General features: G+C 36.1%; 5 protein-coding genes across 5 annotated transcripts; 2 read left to right on the top strand and 3 right to left on the bottom strand.

Moving 5' to 3' along the window:
- Positions 1-236: 236 nt before the first annotated feature.
- Positions 237-1937, top strand: LOC110410875 (large ribosomal subunit protein eL31). The gene is made up of 3 exons (XM_021420784.2): positions 237-386; positions 580-689; positions 1438-1937. The coding sequence occupies exons 2-3, from the start codon at positions 607-609 to the stop codon at positions 1721-1723; spliced, it is 369 nt and encodes a 122-aa protein (XP_021276459.1). The 5' UTR covers positions 237-386; positions 580-606; the 3' UTR covers positions 1724-1937.
- Positions 1938-2267: 330 nt separating this feature from the next.
- Positions 2268-4888, bottom strand: LOC110410970 (histone-lysine N-methyltransferase). The gene is made up of 7 exons (XM_021420938.2): positions 4442-4888; positions 4266-4327; positions 4069-4152; positions 3751-3805; positions 3331-3466; positions 2800-2850; positions 2268-2730 (listed from the first exon to the last, which is right to left on the bottom strand). The coding sequence occupies exons 1-7, from the start codon at positions 4530-4532 to the stop codon at positions 2631-2633; spliced, it is 579 nt and encodes a 192-aa protein (XP_021276613.1). The 5' UTR covers positions 4533-4888; the 3' UTR covers positions 2268-2630.
- A 153-nt stretch (positions 4889-5041) lies between these two features.
- Positions 5042-7807, bottom strand: SYNC1 (Class II aminoacyl-tRNA and biotin synthetases superfamily protein). The gene is made up of 6 exons (XM_021420935.2): positions 7230-7807; positions 6335-6925; positions 5984-6240; positions 5782-5911; positions 5621-5679; positions 5042-5454 (listed from the first exon to the last, which is right to left on the bottom strand). Exons 1-6 carry the CDS (start codon positions 7716-7718, stop codon positions 5271-5273), a joined length of 1710 nt encoding a protein of 569 aa, XP_021276610.1. The 5' UTR covers positions 7719-7807; the 3' UTR covers positions 5042-5270.
- A 1299-nt stretch (positions 7808-9106) lies between these two features.
- Positions 9107-10051, top strand: LOC110411256 (small ribosomal subunit protein eS30z/eS30y/eS30x). Its single transcript, XM_021421323.2, has 3 exons — positions 9107-9238; positions 9336-9473; positions 9817-10051. Exons 1-3 carry the CDS (start codon positions 9235-9237, stop codon positions 9861-9863), a joined length of 189 nt encoding a protein of 62 aa, XP_021276998.1. The 5' UTR covers positions 9107-9234; the 3' UTR covers positions 9864-10051.
- Positions 10052-12781: 2730 nt separating this feature from the next.
- LOC110410568 (IAA-amino acid hydrolase ILR1-like 4) lies at positions 12782-16278 on the bottom strand. The gene is given in 7 exon segments (XM_021420329.1): positions 12782-13472; positions 13735-13863; positions 14469-14584; positions 14587-14739; positions 14742-14781; positions 15164-15289; positions 15806-16278. Coding segments are annotated over 7 exon segments (1329 nt in total). The 5' UTR covers positions 16166-16278; the 3' UTR covers positions 12782-13067.
- Positions 16279-16405: the final 127 nt, after the last annotated feature.

Raw genomic sequence — 16405 nt, 5'->3', positions numbered from 1 at the left:
GTAATAAAAAATAAAAAATTATTTAAATTTGCTTAAATAATTTAGGAGTGTTTTTTAACTATTATGTCAAATTAAAAATTACACAAATTTATTTCCTGATAATCTTTTTTCAATCGGCACCTTGATGCTAATAAAATAGAATTTCAGATCTTTGACAATGGATATGGATTTCATAGTTAAGGGCCCAATCTAAGTGGCTGTCCACGGTCCATTAATATTCCTCAACAACACTGCTCTCATCGATTATACACGAAACGGCGGATTTTAATAGAGCTTTGTTAGGGTGTGCAAACTAGGGTTTTGTGTTTCATTTTTATCTCCGCTCCCTTCCCTTCTTTAGCCTCCTTTCTTTTCTGTGGCTTCTGCTTTCCTTCGAGCCAAACCAGGTTTGTCTCTCTTTTGCTTTCTTTCTGTCACCGTTCCCTCTGATTGGTTTCCGAGAAAGCCAACAAGAAACTGGGAAATAAAGAAAAAAAAAACTATACTATCGTTTCCCCTGTTTCTGATTTACTTTTTTTTGATTAATTTTCTATTGATTAAGAGTCGGTTTTGACGTGACAAGTGGGTAAATGAATGCAGGTAAGGGCTACGTCAGAGAGAGTGAAAATGGTTGAGAAAACAAGGGGAAGAAAGGAAGAAGTGGTGACGAGAGAGTACACCATCAACCTTCACAAGCGCCTCCATGGCTGGTAACTTAACCATTCAACTCCTTTTTTTTTTTAATTTCCATTGCTTCGCATTCGTTTTTCCTTCTGTCCTTATTATTGTGCTCTTTGCTTGGTGGGTCTTTTTTGGTTTGGTTTTAAATTAGCTTATTGCTTTCATAGTTCTTTGCTTGCTTTATTATTCTCTTCAATATTCAATGATGTATATCAATCTTATTGTTAATTTGACCTTGAGTGTTTGTGGTATTCACGTTGTTTGTGATAAGTGGGCTAGCTATTATAATCATGAATTTAGTTGGCTAAGGGTTTTTCATGGGGATAAGAAATTGAACTTTAGAGGAGGGTGTGTAAGCAATCGTGAGATTCACGACGCTTGGATCGAAAGGTTTTCTTATTGTTGGGAAATGGGTATTAGTGAAAAGAGATGCCTCAAGGTGGTGCCGCTGTGTGTAAGGCTGATTTTGTGCTTGGTTTTAATTATAGGAAAACAATGCTGAACTGGATGACCATGGCTAGAAATTACTAGTATTTTTATGGCATTGTCATAATTTCAAGTATCTCATATTATAGGATGATATTCTTGTCTTGTCGACAGCAGTAGCTATATGGAATAATCTAACTATACTCCTGTATCGGGTGGAATTAGAAGTTACTTCTGCAGCACAGTATCAATATTTTTGGAAGTAGGTTTAATCATGTACAAACTAATGATGTCTATCAAAAGGTCGAGTAAATTTATTTTTAACTATCTTCTTGTTTATCTTGGAAACAGCACATTCAAGAAGAAGGCTCCCAATGCTATAAAGGAGATCAGGAAGTTTGCACAAAAAGCCATGGGAACAAAGGATGTGAGAGTTGATGTCAAGCTGAACAAGCACATTTGGAGCAGAGGGATCCGAAGTGTCCCAAGAAGGGTTAGGGTTCGCATTGCTCGCAAGAGAAATGATGATGAAGATGCAAAGGAGGAGCTCTACTCTCTAGTCACTGTAGCTGAAATCCCAGCTGAAGGACTGAAGGGTTTGGGTACCAAGGTCATTGATGATGATGATGATGAGTGATTTATTCATCTTTAGTTTATGAAAACTTTCATTTTGTTGCCCAACAAGTTTACATCAGAGTTTTGGCTAGTGTGACTTGTGAGACATTATTTTTCTTTTATATTTGGTGTATTGTTGTTTAGACATTTAAGTTTGGTGCTTCTTACGTTTGGTTGTAGTGGAGATGGGTACTCTAGAGCTTTATAAATAGATTCAAAACTATCTTTAAAATGGATGAATGGTTTTTGGATTCAGGTTCATAAATTTTATGAACATAGGGTGGCCACGTGCCAAGCCAGAGGAAAATTTTATGTATTAACTTGGAGTTAGGTCTTCCTGCAATTATAAGTTTCCCGCAGATTAAGAGTAATGGTTTTCAGCTAAGCTACTATTGTCGTTGAATTGAACTCAGCCAATCCTGTTAGACGTCTTGATATAACCGAGTGAATACCTAGTTGCCTACGACTTACGTGAATTAAGTTAAGCCTACCTGATTATTATGCTCAATGAGGCTTGAATAATGCCCCCCATGGGAGAAAGGAATTGCTCCTGGCACCATTCTCAATGGTACAAAAAGGTTAGAACTGCTTTCAATTTAAACCAGGAGGGTAGAATCTGCGAGGGAACATTGAGGCCAATGAAGATAGCGTGCACACATTTATCTTTATGGTACACTAGCATATCAAATTGGTAAGTCTATAGACTGTTGAAACTTTATGGTAAACTCAACTAGTAAACACCCCAAAACGTTATAAAAAGAACAAGAATCCTCCAACTCTGGTTTTTGTCCCTGTTTGTCCAGTGAGAATTACCGGAGGATGACATTGTACATCCATTCTCCAACCCATTTGACTCACAGTAGCTGCTTCTAAATCCCAATCCTGCAGCCATTATCTTGTGCTGTCTGATACCCAGTTGAAACAGACTTCTAGCCAGCCTTGAAAGCATACATATAACTTCTGAGTTTTCTTACTTCCTCTGATGACTCGGAAATGAGATGGTCCACAAAGAGGCATACCCCAGATCCACTGCAAGTTCATTGCATAAGTAAGAATTTGAGATGCATAGATAAAGAAAGGCAGGAAAATAGAACCTACCTCAAGGGCCCGAGAGGAAGCCATATAACATCCCAACGGAATTTTGGCATTCTACCATGCAAATTAGCATTGCATCAGTAAGAAGTGACTGAGGATATAAGATATTAGAACATCCAGAAGGATGAATTAAAGAACAAACTTTAAGCAAACCAAGAAGATCCCAAGAGCCTCTTCATTACAAAAGAAAATAAAACTGAAAAACTGCCCTAGAGACCAATTTCATAACATTACAAATGCAGCTCCTAAGCTGGAAACTGCTGGAACTAAATGTATTTCAATGTTTATATAGAATCCAACACAAGTGTATCTGATTAAAAGTGACTTGAATCCAAAAGGTTTGATTGGAGTTGATCACCCATTACTTTATTTCATTCCCCTTAAAACCACAACACTTTCACCACCCCCCTTTTTCACCCACAATTAACCATCATATATTGTTCTTTCAAATTTTCATGGCACCAGCAAAACAATCATTATGGATAACAGATATCAAATATATGAAGGAGTTAAAATTCTGAGACTCTGATGTACCTCAGCATGTAATAAAACCAGAAAACTGCAAGCATAAGGCCAACAAAGCATGAGTACTCAATCCATCGTCTGTGATCCTTTGAATTATTAATTAGGCCCATAATGGCCATTGAGCAAACTAAAACAGCTAGCGAATCTGTTAAAGGATAAACTTAGTAAACTTACTATATCTCACAGTTATAAAGATTAAAAACCATATCATCCATGTTGAATGTAATACAAGGTGGTAAATATCTACAATAAATAGCAAATTTGAAAAAAAATTGTAAAACAATATGGCTACATTTCACCTAAAGAATAGCAAAGATATAGACTTTTGGACTAAACTATGTACCATTTCAGCAAAAAATTATAACATGTAACATGCACAATTAGCTACTGAAGGAATGCAAATCAATGAGGATAAGCAAACAGTCAAACCTGCAGTTATTATCATCCATGAGCCAACATCTTCCATGAAATAAGCATGGTATCGCTGTTAATCAAAAGGAAACGAGTTATATTTGATGATTGGTGCTAAGAACAAAGAAATAGTATACAATCAAATGGACACTCAAATGAATTAATTATCAACTAAATACAATTCAGAGCAAAGTGCATTGTGGACCTTGCCACAATCCAATTACATTAGCAATTTTATAATCACGTTCATAATTTTTCCAAGAGAAATGCTCTATAATCGTGATAAGTTTTCTGGTCATATTAAGTAATTGGGTTCTACGAATGAGCAAACCGTACCAGTTCCCATGGAAATAAAGCTTGCTGATAGATAGAGTATAGAAGAAACGCGGCGTAACAAAAGAGAAGTGCTGCAAACACGCTCTACTCAAAAATAGAATAATATGAGTAAAGAAATTAGAATTGCAAGTGAAGGGAAAGATCAAAGGATTTTTCTTTTTTTTGTTTCTGAGTTCACGAAGAACCAAAGATAGTACCTTCCATTGAAGACTTTGCTGAGCATGCATCCTTTCAAGCGATCGGACCACCTCCTCTTGTTCTGCAAATTTCGAAACATACCCAGAATCAAAAGCTTTCTTTTTGTTACTATCATTCAAATGGAACATAAATCAAATTTGTTATCTGGGCTAACGAGAAAGAGAAAAGGAAAGACCGTGGGTATCCATGGGACGAGAATCGTCGAGAGTTGGGAGCGAGAACTTGTCATCTTCAGATTTTCGGAAATTTCTCGCTAGTTTCCTCATTTTCAAACCTAATTCGTAAAAATGAACCAACTGTTAATCTAAGAATAAAAGATCCCGCAGCCGATTCGGAGTTGACAAGCCCGAGTAGACGCCATTGCCAGGTCGTCGAAACTCGAAACTCAAAACTAAACAAGGCAGCTATACGGTGCCGTTTCCCAACTCTGGCAGCAGTCCAGTTATGCAAATGATTAAAGTTTTAGGTATTTGCTTAAGATTTCTACTAGTACTAATTTCCAATATGCGTACTAACGTAGGATTCATAATCAAGTATTACAGTAACTGATTAAAGTTGTTAGAAGTAGTAGTTTTTATCATTTAATTTATTTACTAAATATAGAACTGTTAATTAAAACTGTTTAATTATATTTGGGATCACTTAAATATTTATTTAAGCACCATGGCACCCAATATAAAATCATGGCCACATTTATGTTGGTCGATATTTCAACACTATAGTAATGCATTTATAAAGTAAAGGGATGGATCGCAAGATATGGAGCACACAAACGCAGGACAAGGCTTCTTTGATAAGAAAATAATAATAATGATACTAACATATAAAATATAACAACCAAAAAGTGGGGGCTGTTCCGAAATATAGCAAAGGCAAGAATGATGAAACCGCTTTACTACTACAATTTGTTTCAATCAAAACAAAACAATATAGGAGTAATCAATACTAAGGGAAAAAACTAACATCTTTGTGTGTGTTTTTTTTAGCTGAAAATGAAGACCCAATCAAAGATCAGCCCTCCCTGGATATCGTGGGAAGGGAATAACATCTCTAATGTTGTCGATGCCAGTGGCAAAGAGAATCATTCGTTCAAAGCCTAAACCAAATCCACAATGTTTAACAGTTCCATAGCGCCGCAGGTCAAGATACCACTCATATGGCTCCAGAGGCAGCCCCATCTCTGTAATTCTGTAAGGAATAGCCACCAAAGACAGGTTCATTATTATGTTCAATCTCCCAAAGTTTCATTATCTATAAAAGAATATCCTATACTAATGATATGACTAAGACAAAGCTTAGAGGTACAAAACTAAAATACCATCATGATATAAATCAAGGAAATACTTCCTCATACCTTTCCTGAATAACATCATAACGGTCTTCCCTTTGGCTTCCCCCAATTAATTCTCCAACCTGAAATATTTGACATATATCCACTCACAAATGTGAGTATGTGACAAAGGAAAACGGAAAGATTGAGAATGAACATGTGATGTACAGACTGCAAACACCCACCTTGGGCACAAGGACATCCATAGCAGCAACTGTCTTTAAGTCATCATTGAGCCTCATGTAGAATGCTTTAATTCCCTTTGGGTAGTTATAAACAATAACAGGCTTCTGAAATTTAACCTCCGTCAAGTATCTGTGAGATAACAAGGTATCAGCATCCACATTTCAAGCAGGTAGAAGACATTGATTACACAGACTTGCATACCTTTCATGCTCGGATGCTAAATCAATCCCCCACTCCACCTCATTCTCAAATTTCTTACCACCTCTCACAGCTTCCTCTAGCAGCTCCACTGCTTCTGTGTATGATATACGTACAAAAGGAGTTGACGCAACCATTCTCAGCCGGTCAATGCAACCTTTATCATAATTTTTAGCCATGAATTCCATATCATCAAGGCATTTCTCAAGCAACCATTTACACATATACTTCACATATGCCTCGGCACAGTTCATGTCATCCTGCAGAAGTATTAAGTCTTTGATTTAACTTCAACATGAATATTTTTATAGATCATAAATGTATCTAAAAGGAGTATTACAGCGCTAGAAATACCTGAAGATCTGCAAATGCTATTTCAGGCTCCACCATCCAAAACTCTGCCAAATGCCTTGAAGTGTGAGAGTGTTCAGCACGGAAAGTTGGCCCAAAGGTATACACATTACTAACAGCACAAGCATAAGTTTCAACCTGTAGTTGGCCAGAAACTGTCAAAAAGGCTTGGCGAGCAAAGAAATCTTGAGTATAGTCAATCTTGCCATCCTTTTGGGGGATCCCAGGTTTCAGTTTAGATCTCTCCTCCAGCTTTGAGAGACTCTCCTTCGCTTTATTAAGTTCAGCCACAGAAGCAGTGATATCCGCCTTGCTTGCTTTAGCAGCTTTCAGCTGTTTAACAGCCTCCCCCCTCTCACTCACAAGTAGCCTAGCTGCTTCTATATCCGCTTCAGATGGAGGAGGATTTTTAATCAGCTCCTTCTCCAACTTTTCAGCTTCACTAATCAAAGTTGTAACTTGAAACATTTCACCAGCACCCTCACAATCACTAGTGGTTAAAATTGGAGTATGCACATAAAGGAAATGATGCTCTTGGAAGAAAGAGTGAGTGGCAAAAGCAAGTGCATTCCGAATTCGAGCAATTGCAGCAATCTGGATTTATGCATAATTACCAATAATTACAAAATAAGAAAACAATAAATAGCAAAATAATTACACAAAACTTTAAGGCATAATAATTATATTGATCCCAAAGTTATCGAATTTTTCTTACCAAAAGTTCATACTTGGTTTCGAATTGAACTGTGAAACGTCACTAGTCCGAAAATTTGAAAATCTTTTCCCTCGGCATATTTAATAGCATTAAAATTTTAAGATTCTTTTTATAGGAAATACTATAGTTTTAGAACGTTCCGAATAAGAAAGATAAGCGTTCAATTTGGGGAGAGATCCATACCGTGTTGGTCCTAGATCGAAGATGAAGATGATCCCTCAAAAATTCTAGCGTCAGCTTCGTTTTTGGTATCGGGTACTTAGCAGGATCCACCTCGCCTACATGAACCACTTTTTCGACCCGAAGCTCAATCCTCTGCTTCGTGCCTTCAGGCGGCACCTTCAATATTCCATCAACCACCACGCACGTGCCGGTCGCCACCAGCTTGCTCAGAACAGCCACGCCGGCGTCCACAATCACCTGCAAGTTCGCCGGACAAGACCCGTCGTTCAGTTCCAAGAACGCGAACGTTCCTTTCCCTTGCTCTCTCCCGGTCCTCACCCAGCCAGCGGCCCGGACTCGTTGCCCCGCAAGGCCAGCCCCTCCGTCGGGCCGGCCAACGATGGACCGGATAAGGACGCGGTCAGAGAATGCGTGGTTCTGAACGGCGTCAGTCAAGTCCATCGCGGCAAGTTGGCCAGCAGGCGGCGCCGCCTGATCTGTTTCCACCATTGGCTTTTCGAGCGCGATTGAAGTGAACAAGAGCAATGACGGCTATGGATTTAGAACCTTAAGATAAACCCTAAAAAATGGATTTTATATATGGTCAGTGGTAATCTCTTGGAGCCAGGACTACATTAGTTTGATGTTAATGTTTGGTTTTGTACACGTGTATTTTTTTATTGGGTCTAGTTAATGACTCCCGCGGAATCTTTGATTATTTTGCGGTCTGAGAGGACGAACTGATGTTAGGGATTCTAAAGCGCGTTCTTTTAAAGCGGAATCTTTGTCTCCCGTGGGAGAATCTGAATTTGTCCGAAATGCAACAGCTGTTTTGACCAGACAAATATTTTTTTCATATTTCTATTTTAATTAGTCAAAGTAAAAATCTATTATGTACAAAACATCTCGTGTTGTACTTGGATAATGAAATTTAAATTTTTCTTAAATTTCATATTATAATTTAGTTTACTGATAGAAAATTATTTGAGGTTTTAAATTTTTAAGTTAAGATAAAAAAATATTTTAAAAAATAAAAAAATAATATTTTGAACAAATATAAAAAATTCAAATAAATTTTAATTTTTTCATTATTTTCTATTAAATAATTATATTTTTATTTTCAATCAAATAAATTTTTATAATTAATTCTAATTTATCTATTATTAACTAAAATATACCTTAATTTATATTCATGTAGTGATAATATAATATTTACATAAAAGATGAAATGTCATGTACAATGTCATAATTTACTATAATATGTTAATATACTGCGACAACATCACATAATATAAAAATAATAAATAATTTTTTGATTAGTCATAAATATTTATATGTTAATAATAAGAGTATATGATTTAAAATAAAAAATATTTATTTAAAGATAATAATAAATAATGACTTGTTTGAATTTTATTTAATAATTTATAAAATTTTAAAATATTATATTAAAAATTTATAAAATACATCGACAAAAACATGAGAAGAAGAAGATAAAAGAAGAGATCCGAAAGGAAAGGACAAAAAAGAAATTTAAGTAATAATTATCTTGTTATTATATTTTTCTTAATTTATTTTGATGAATATTTTGATTTACTAAATGTTTAAAACATCTATCTTTTTTAATTTGCTAAAAGATTCTATGAAAAATTTCCTTAATTAAAATTATTTTGATGAAGTTAATTAAAGTTTGGATTTCCCAAATGTTTAACTATCTCATCGAAAAAAAATTATTGCACGTGATGATTGATTTCAGAAGCAAAACACTAGGTGATGGGCTTGCAATTTTTTTACCAGCAAGGGTCCATGAAGGGGCCCAAGCACGATTGATCATGAGCTCAATGGACACAGATCCTAAATATTGTTCACTTTGGACTTTGAATGACCCAAATTTAGCTATCGGGTTTAAACCAGACCCAAAACACTGCATGAGACTATATAAGTATGCCAAAACCCTAACCCTAGTCTTTCTTATTCTCTGCTCGCCGCCAGAACCAACCGACGAGATCAAAGAACAGACGCAGCCATGGGTATATCTCCAAAACTTCCTCACTTAACTTATCTTCGTTTACTAAGGGTTTCGCCCTGTGTTGGATGTTGATATTTTGAGCGCGTTGATTATTTCAGGTAAGGTTCACGGATCTCTAGCTCGTGCCGGTAAGGTGCGAGGTCAAACTCCTAAAGTTGCAAAGCAAGACAAGAAGAAGAAGCCCCGCGGCCGCGCTTACAAGAGGATGCAATACAACCGCCGTTTCGTCACCGCAGGTGATTAATTTTTTCACTCTATTTCATTTCTTTTTGTGGGTTTTCAATATTAGATTTGGATAAGCTGGTTCGATCTTGTATATTATTGTATATTCGATTTTGAGCTTATTGAAGTTCTTTCACGGGTGAAAAACCCTCTTTTTTTTTGTTACTTTGTCAGTGTTATGTTTGTTTATAGTTCATTTTTATTGGGGAACTTTTCCTCTAGAAATGGGATTCGCTTTTGCTCTTTGAAGAACTTTTACTGTGAACTGAATTTCTATGAAATTAAATGAATATAAAAGAAGATATGAATATTTATTAATTGAGACAAGTAATTTATTTTGGTTTGGGGTCTTTGCAGTGGTTGGATTTGGCAAAAAGAGGGGACCTAACTCATCTGAGAAGTAAGAACTGTGAAGGTGAAGAAGGCAAGAATTTGCTAGCTTTGATGGATTAAGTCTTGGTTTTTGTGTAATGTTTTATGATACTTAATTTTTAGCTACCGGTGTCAAGGATTCAGTTGAACTTTCATTTTGTTAGCTAGAGATGATGATGTGATTTTGTTATTAATTATGTTAATTTTTGGTTTATTATGAGTTTTGTTTCTCCTTCATCCAAACCAAATTACTGCTACTGCTATTCCCATATCAATGCTTAAAAGTTAAATCTACGTCTTTCAATAATGAATGAATGAATGATTGTTTCATAGTGTTTAATTTCACATTTGATTCTAGAATTGATTAATAGGTAAGGCTATGGTTAAAAAGGTTAACCAGTGTTATTCCTTGAGGAAGGAATCTAGCTGAACCATTGATGAGGGATTATGCTCTCTAGTTTTGCTAACCTTTTGTCATTTAAATTGGTATCCCATCGAAGAGAAGTATTAAATATGCATTTGACGAGTCTCATTCTCTTTCAATTCCTCAATTTGTGTTTTGCAATGGTATCATGGCGTTCACTTTGTGGGCATGTGCTTCGAAATCTAATAACAAGGTTTTGAATCCCATGGGGTTTATCCACTATTCGCCATACTCAACGGAAAAGGGTTTACACCTAACAGGAAATGGGTAAATGATGTTAGAACAGTGTTAATCTATATCAAATACAGTGAAGCTATTGTGTTTCTCTTAATTTCTTCTCCTACTGGCCTACCGATTTTGGAGGTTTATTTTTCATCCGCCGCAGAGCAAGTCTAGCTATCCTAAAAGAGATTAATCAAGGACATCATACCATGCCATTGCTAACACGTTAATAGTTTTCTTTTTCTCATTCAAAATTCTGACAATTTTTTTTCAAGCCTCCAATATTCAATACGAAGACGAGATGGATTCCATTGAAAAGACAAAGAAACAATAATATTTTTTGAAAAAAAAAAACCTCCTCCCAAATAATCAGTTCTTTTTTTAAAAAAATTTAAACAAGGAAACGAAAAGAAATAAAGAGAAGGAAGTCAATTTTCAACTCCGAGACGGCCGTCAAGCACAGTGGATGCGGTTGCAGTCCTTAAGCATCGCATCATTCCTTCGTCCCTGCAATGAACATGCAGTCAATTGTACCTATACTCGTGTTGAGATTAAGCAATATATTAACAAATGGTTATAACCAAGAGACAATTACCGATTCCATTGATTTGTTGCAATATGTAATCACTGCCTTTAAGTTCTCGTCACGCTCTTCAGCGCTCATCGCACTATATGCATGATCTGGTGAAGCCCTAACTGAATGAGTAGAGCTAGTTTTGGAAGCTGCGACAGAATCTCCTTTGCTTGATTGTTGTTTGCTTTTGGGTTTTGATCTTGCAGGACTGTAACATGTCAAATACTGCTTCACCGCCTTCCAAAAACTGGCATGACTTTTCCTAGACTCTGCCGCGGGAGAAGGTGTGGCAAACATCAGAGCATTGGATAGTGGTGAGAAGGATGAGATGGTATCGGTGGAAGCTCTGGGATGTTGAAGGGTTTTATTCCTGGAGGAGGAGTTAGGACTCAGAACCCAAGCATCATTGGAGGCACCGTGGAACCCCATAGGCCAATCTCTGCGTCTTTTCTAACAGAGAAGGTGTTTTAAATTCTTCTCAAAGAAATTTCCCCGTGTCCTCGACTGCCTATTAAATGAAAATACCTACTGCTAATTTTTGCAAGTTTGAATTTTACTACACATTTATAGGCTATAAAACTGATGTTACCATGTACATGTACATGTTGTTTACTTATTTACTAAAGTCGGCTTCGTTTGAGAGAGAATTATGGGCTGAATCGATTACTGCTCTAGTTTTTGTTCCTGTTGACAGCTCAACTTCCTAATTGGACAACACTTAGATTTATTGGCTCAATGATTATTTCCTTTTGGGATTCAGCCGCTAAAAGGCAAAGAGCCTATGGCTAGCGTGCTCCTACTTGGATTTCAATGAATCTGAATTCTACTAGTAGTAGCCTGCTCTGATGTGCATCCATGAGCATTGGAAAAGTTCACACGATCATGCAATTTTCTTCTTTACTATCTGGAAAAAGAAAAATATCGTTTCTCCATCAATAAATATGTTATAGTCATTGGATTTTTGCTTCCGAACCAGTCTCGTCCCTCTGAGCGGGGCTATTTCCTCGCTTCGTTTATTCATAAAAAATGTTGACCGGTAGGAATGACGGCGTGCCGTTTTTAACAGGGTAAATCAATGGTCATTAAATTAAAACTCTTATTATGGCAGTTTTTAATACTTATACTCACTTATGGTAGATTTAGGCCCGATTAGGTTTTGAGTAGAATTTGGATAGAAGAGTTAAGATATCCTTTATTCGAAGTCGATTATTTTTTAATAAAATTTGATTAATTTTCAAACTAACTCTGTTTTATTAAATCTATTTAATGAATTATAAATTTTTTTTTTGGATTTTAACTCTCATTTCTGTTGATAAATTAAAAGATTATTTTGTAAAATTTAATAACATGTTAGAGTTTTTATTTTTGATATTTTAATTTTAATTGATTTTAATTTTAAATAATTTAAAAATAAATAAATATACAAATCGTTACAAGTCAATATTGTTAAATGAAAGCATTAAGAATTACGTGAATGACGTACTCTCATTTATTAATTGTCATTAGTTATGAGGAATGAATGTTGAGTCAGCATCAAATCAAAATATAAAAATCCTTGTATCATGATCTTACATAAAAAAAACATGAGATGGTTTGAAAATTATAAATAAAAACCTTCCTCCAATTATAAAACTTATTTTTTAAAATTAAAAACGTCTATGACAAGTACTATTTAAACAAAAATCTTCACTAATGTGAGACTTTCTTGAAAGATATCGAGATTAAATAGATCCAGAGTAATGTCAGAGTCTCTTTTTTCTACGAGTAAAAAACGAATACAAAGAAAACGTTGTACAATTAAGTGAAGTAAAATGTCCTAAATCATGTCTTTTTAGTTGCAAATGTGAATCCGTGACACTTGCACTAAGCAATAGAAGATTGGGTTGATCAACATGCTTGACAATGATTCAAACTTAAGCACATAGCTATTGCTAGCATCAAACTCAAATTAGTTCATATTCGTTAGGATGAGTTATACAACTAGACACAACTTGACATCACAAGAGTTTTATCTGCTCAGAGTTCATCATGATAACTTCCTTTTGGTGGTGAAGTATGCTTGGGTGGATTTTCTAAGAGGTACCTTGTTGCCAACGATGCATGTAGGGCTGCACCATATGGAAGTATATCTTCATTCACTCTATAGTAGGGTGAGTGCCCTGAATGAAATTGCCCTTGGGTCTCATTCTTCATTCCAAGAAAGAAGAAAAGTCCTGGAATAGCCTCTGAAAAGAATGCAAAATCCTCTCCTCCCATCTCTGGTTGCATTTCTATGATGTTCTCAAGGCCCAACATGTCTCCTGCAACCTTTCTGAAATATTCATGCAACTCTTTGTTGTTTAAGCTCACAGGGTAAGAAGACTTCTCATCAAAGATGACAGTTGCATTGCATCTCTGTACACTTGCTTGTTTCATAATAACCTGTAACTTTGCTCTGTAAGATAACATCCATGACAGCGTACTCTATAACAGAAACTCCATTCCTTGTTAAATCTCTCTCTCTCTCTCTCTCTCTCTCTCTCTCTTATATAGGAGAAAAAGAATAATCCCTCTGAGAGAACAGTGCAGAGGAGGAAAAGAACAAGAGCAAAAAAATTATGGAAGTATCTTAACCTTTCAACACTCAGTCCTCCTGGTTATCAACAATAAAGCTATTTAGATTAGAAGTAAGAAAAAGACGCACCTCCTCAATCCTTTGTTTGAGTTGAACAAAGCTTTCTTTTGAAAATGCCCTGAAAGTGCCACCAATGGTAACAGAATCTGGGATGACGTTAAATGCACCACCCCCTTGGAATTTTTCAATGCTTACCACCTGCAAGAAAATGTTGTTTTCCTAGTTAATGAGACAAGTATCATCATTTCAAGAATAAAGTATCTCAAATCTATACAAATATCTTAAGCTGAATAGATATTAGAAGCCCAACAAACAGAAAACGGGAATTTAAGCAATAACAGAAATGAAACCTATCAAAGTAGTTACTTGAACAGAAGGGAAATCTAACAAATCTAAGAATCAAAGAAACTGATATAACATGTGCAAGATAACGCTATAAATGAAATGTATTTATTTCAAAATCAAAAGAGGGAAAAAAGGGGAGAGAGGGAAAAGAGAAACACAACTTCCATTACACCACACCATAAACTGTGCTGCAGAAAAATTGCCTACAGGTTATATAAGCTGAAAATTATTAAAATAAAAAGTTGATACATAAAACAATTTGTAGGTGCCCTTTTCTTGAAAAAACAAGGATGGGGGAGATTAAATATTTAAATGGAGTTTGGTAAAGTGGGTTGGCAGCTGCTCCAAGGTGACACTTTTGTGCTTTTCTAATTAACAGGGAGCAAAAGGAACATATACAAAGAAAACTAAATCTAACTCTGAATGTTAGAGCGCACCCCAAGAGTGCGAGAGATTACCTGAGAATCCAAGGGATCAGCTTCACGTGAAATTAGATGTTGCAAGCTAACAATCACATTGGAAGCTGCTAAAATTGGGTCTACTGTATGCTGAAGAATAGCAGCATGGCCCCCTTTCCATTAATTACAGCCTCAAAGAAACAGGTTGCAGCTAAAATTGCGCCAGGACGGGAGGCCACAACACCAACTGGGAATCTAGAAGATACATGGAGTGCAAAGATGGCATCAACATTCTCTAAAGCTCCGGCATCTAACATTTTCTTGGCTCCCCGCCCCCTTCCTCAGCAGGTTGGAAAACAAGAACAATTGTTCCCTATTACAAAGCAATTTTAAATTTAACGATACCAGCAGATGTATCAAACCATGCAGCCTGAGTTCAATTAAGAAATGTCAACCTATAAAACATCGAAACTGCCAATGGATGAATTGCTCATTTATTGCTAACAAAAGGTTTCAAATGATGCATACACCACAGTTCTCAAAAAGAAATCTAGAAAAACATAGAAGCCAAGAAAAGTATCTTAAGTGAATCACTTCAAGTTACGAGCAGTAGGTTGCTCCATCTGCAGGTTTTCCAACATCCCACCCCCCGCCCCCCAACTTAAAGAGTGAGAGAAAAATATGTACAACATATTAACAAGCTAATATTTTGCAGAAAAATATATAAACTAATAGAGAACATTATAGAAAGGAACCTGCAAATCATTTCGATGTTCTTGAAGCATCTTTGCCGCACCAAGAAGCATAGCAACATGAGCATCATGTCCACAAGCATGCATCTTTCCAGGAACCTTGCTCTTGTGCTCCCACTCCACCAGTTCCTACAACATCAATACCCAACAATTCCCTCCCACATTAAATTCATATGAAAGCAACTCTGATCATATGTAAACAATAATCTAAGGTAATATGTTTACCTTTATTGATCCAAGAAAGGGGTATTTTTATCTTAATTGTTAGCTCTTAAACCCAATAATATATGATGAAACCCATAACAACATAAAGACAGACTACCTCCATTGCAAGAGCATCCATATCAGCTCTAAGTGCGACAAAAGGAGGCTGGCCAGTGCCAATATACCCAATAATACCAGTAACAGCAACTGGGAATTTGTAGGGATACCCATCTGATCAAGCTCAGCTCTTATAACCTTACTAGTCTCAAATTTCAAAAAAAAGGGGTAATATTCTCTAAGGAAATATTTTATCTTTATTCATCCTAAAAAAAGCAGGTAGTACTATTTTTATCTCAACCGTAAGCTCATAAACCCAATAAAATATGCTACTTGATGAAAGGGATGCCATTGTCTAAAATAAACAACATTTAAATAGACTACCTCCACCGCAAGAGCATCCATATCTGCTCTAAGAGCAACAAAAGGAGGCTTGCCGGTGCCAATATAGCCGACAACGCCAGTCACAGCAACTGGGTATTTGTAAGTGATACCCATCTGATCAAGCTCAGCTCGTATAAGCTTACTAGTCTCAAATTCTTCAAACCCAAGTTCAGGATTTTCATGTATTTTTCTTCTAAGACCAACCATCCAATCCATAATCTCTGGTTTTTTGACAAACTCAAGGAAGTTGATTGGGATTTGAGCTAAGGCTTCCTTGTTTAGTGAAGGGTTTGAAGAAATGGGTCTTGGCATAGACGAATAAAGAGTGAAAATCAGGAACACCCATTTCAGGAAAGCCATGAAATTGAGATTTGGATTGCAGAAATTTGGTTTTGAAGACAAGGAAGTGAAGGAAACAATGGCTTTTGTTGGGGAACAGAAAGTGGAAGCAAAAATAGTTACTAATAGCTACCTGAAAGGATCAAGAAAAGAGGCTGTTGGGCTACGTGTGAACTTATCGGGGTCGACGTACGGTACTCAACAGTAAACTTTTTTCATAGTTGTGAGAATTTACTGTATCTTTGCTTTTTAGTTTTTACC

Source organism: Theobroma umbraticum, unplaced genomic scaffold, assembly GCF_002168275.2.
Source record: "Theobroma umbraticum cultivar Fairchild unplaced genomic scaffold, ASM216827v3 scaffold_56.0, whole genome shotgun sequence".
NCBI classification, from domain to species: domain Eukaryota; kingdom Viridiplantae; phylum Streptophyta; class Magnoliopsida; order Malvales; family Malvaceae; genus Theobroma; species Theobroma umbraticum.
This window is presented reverse-complemented; position numbering and strand designations above follow the sequence as displayed.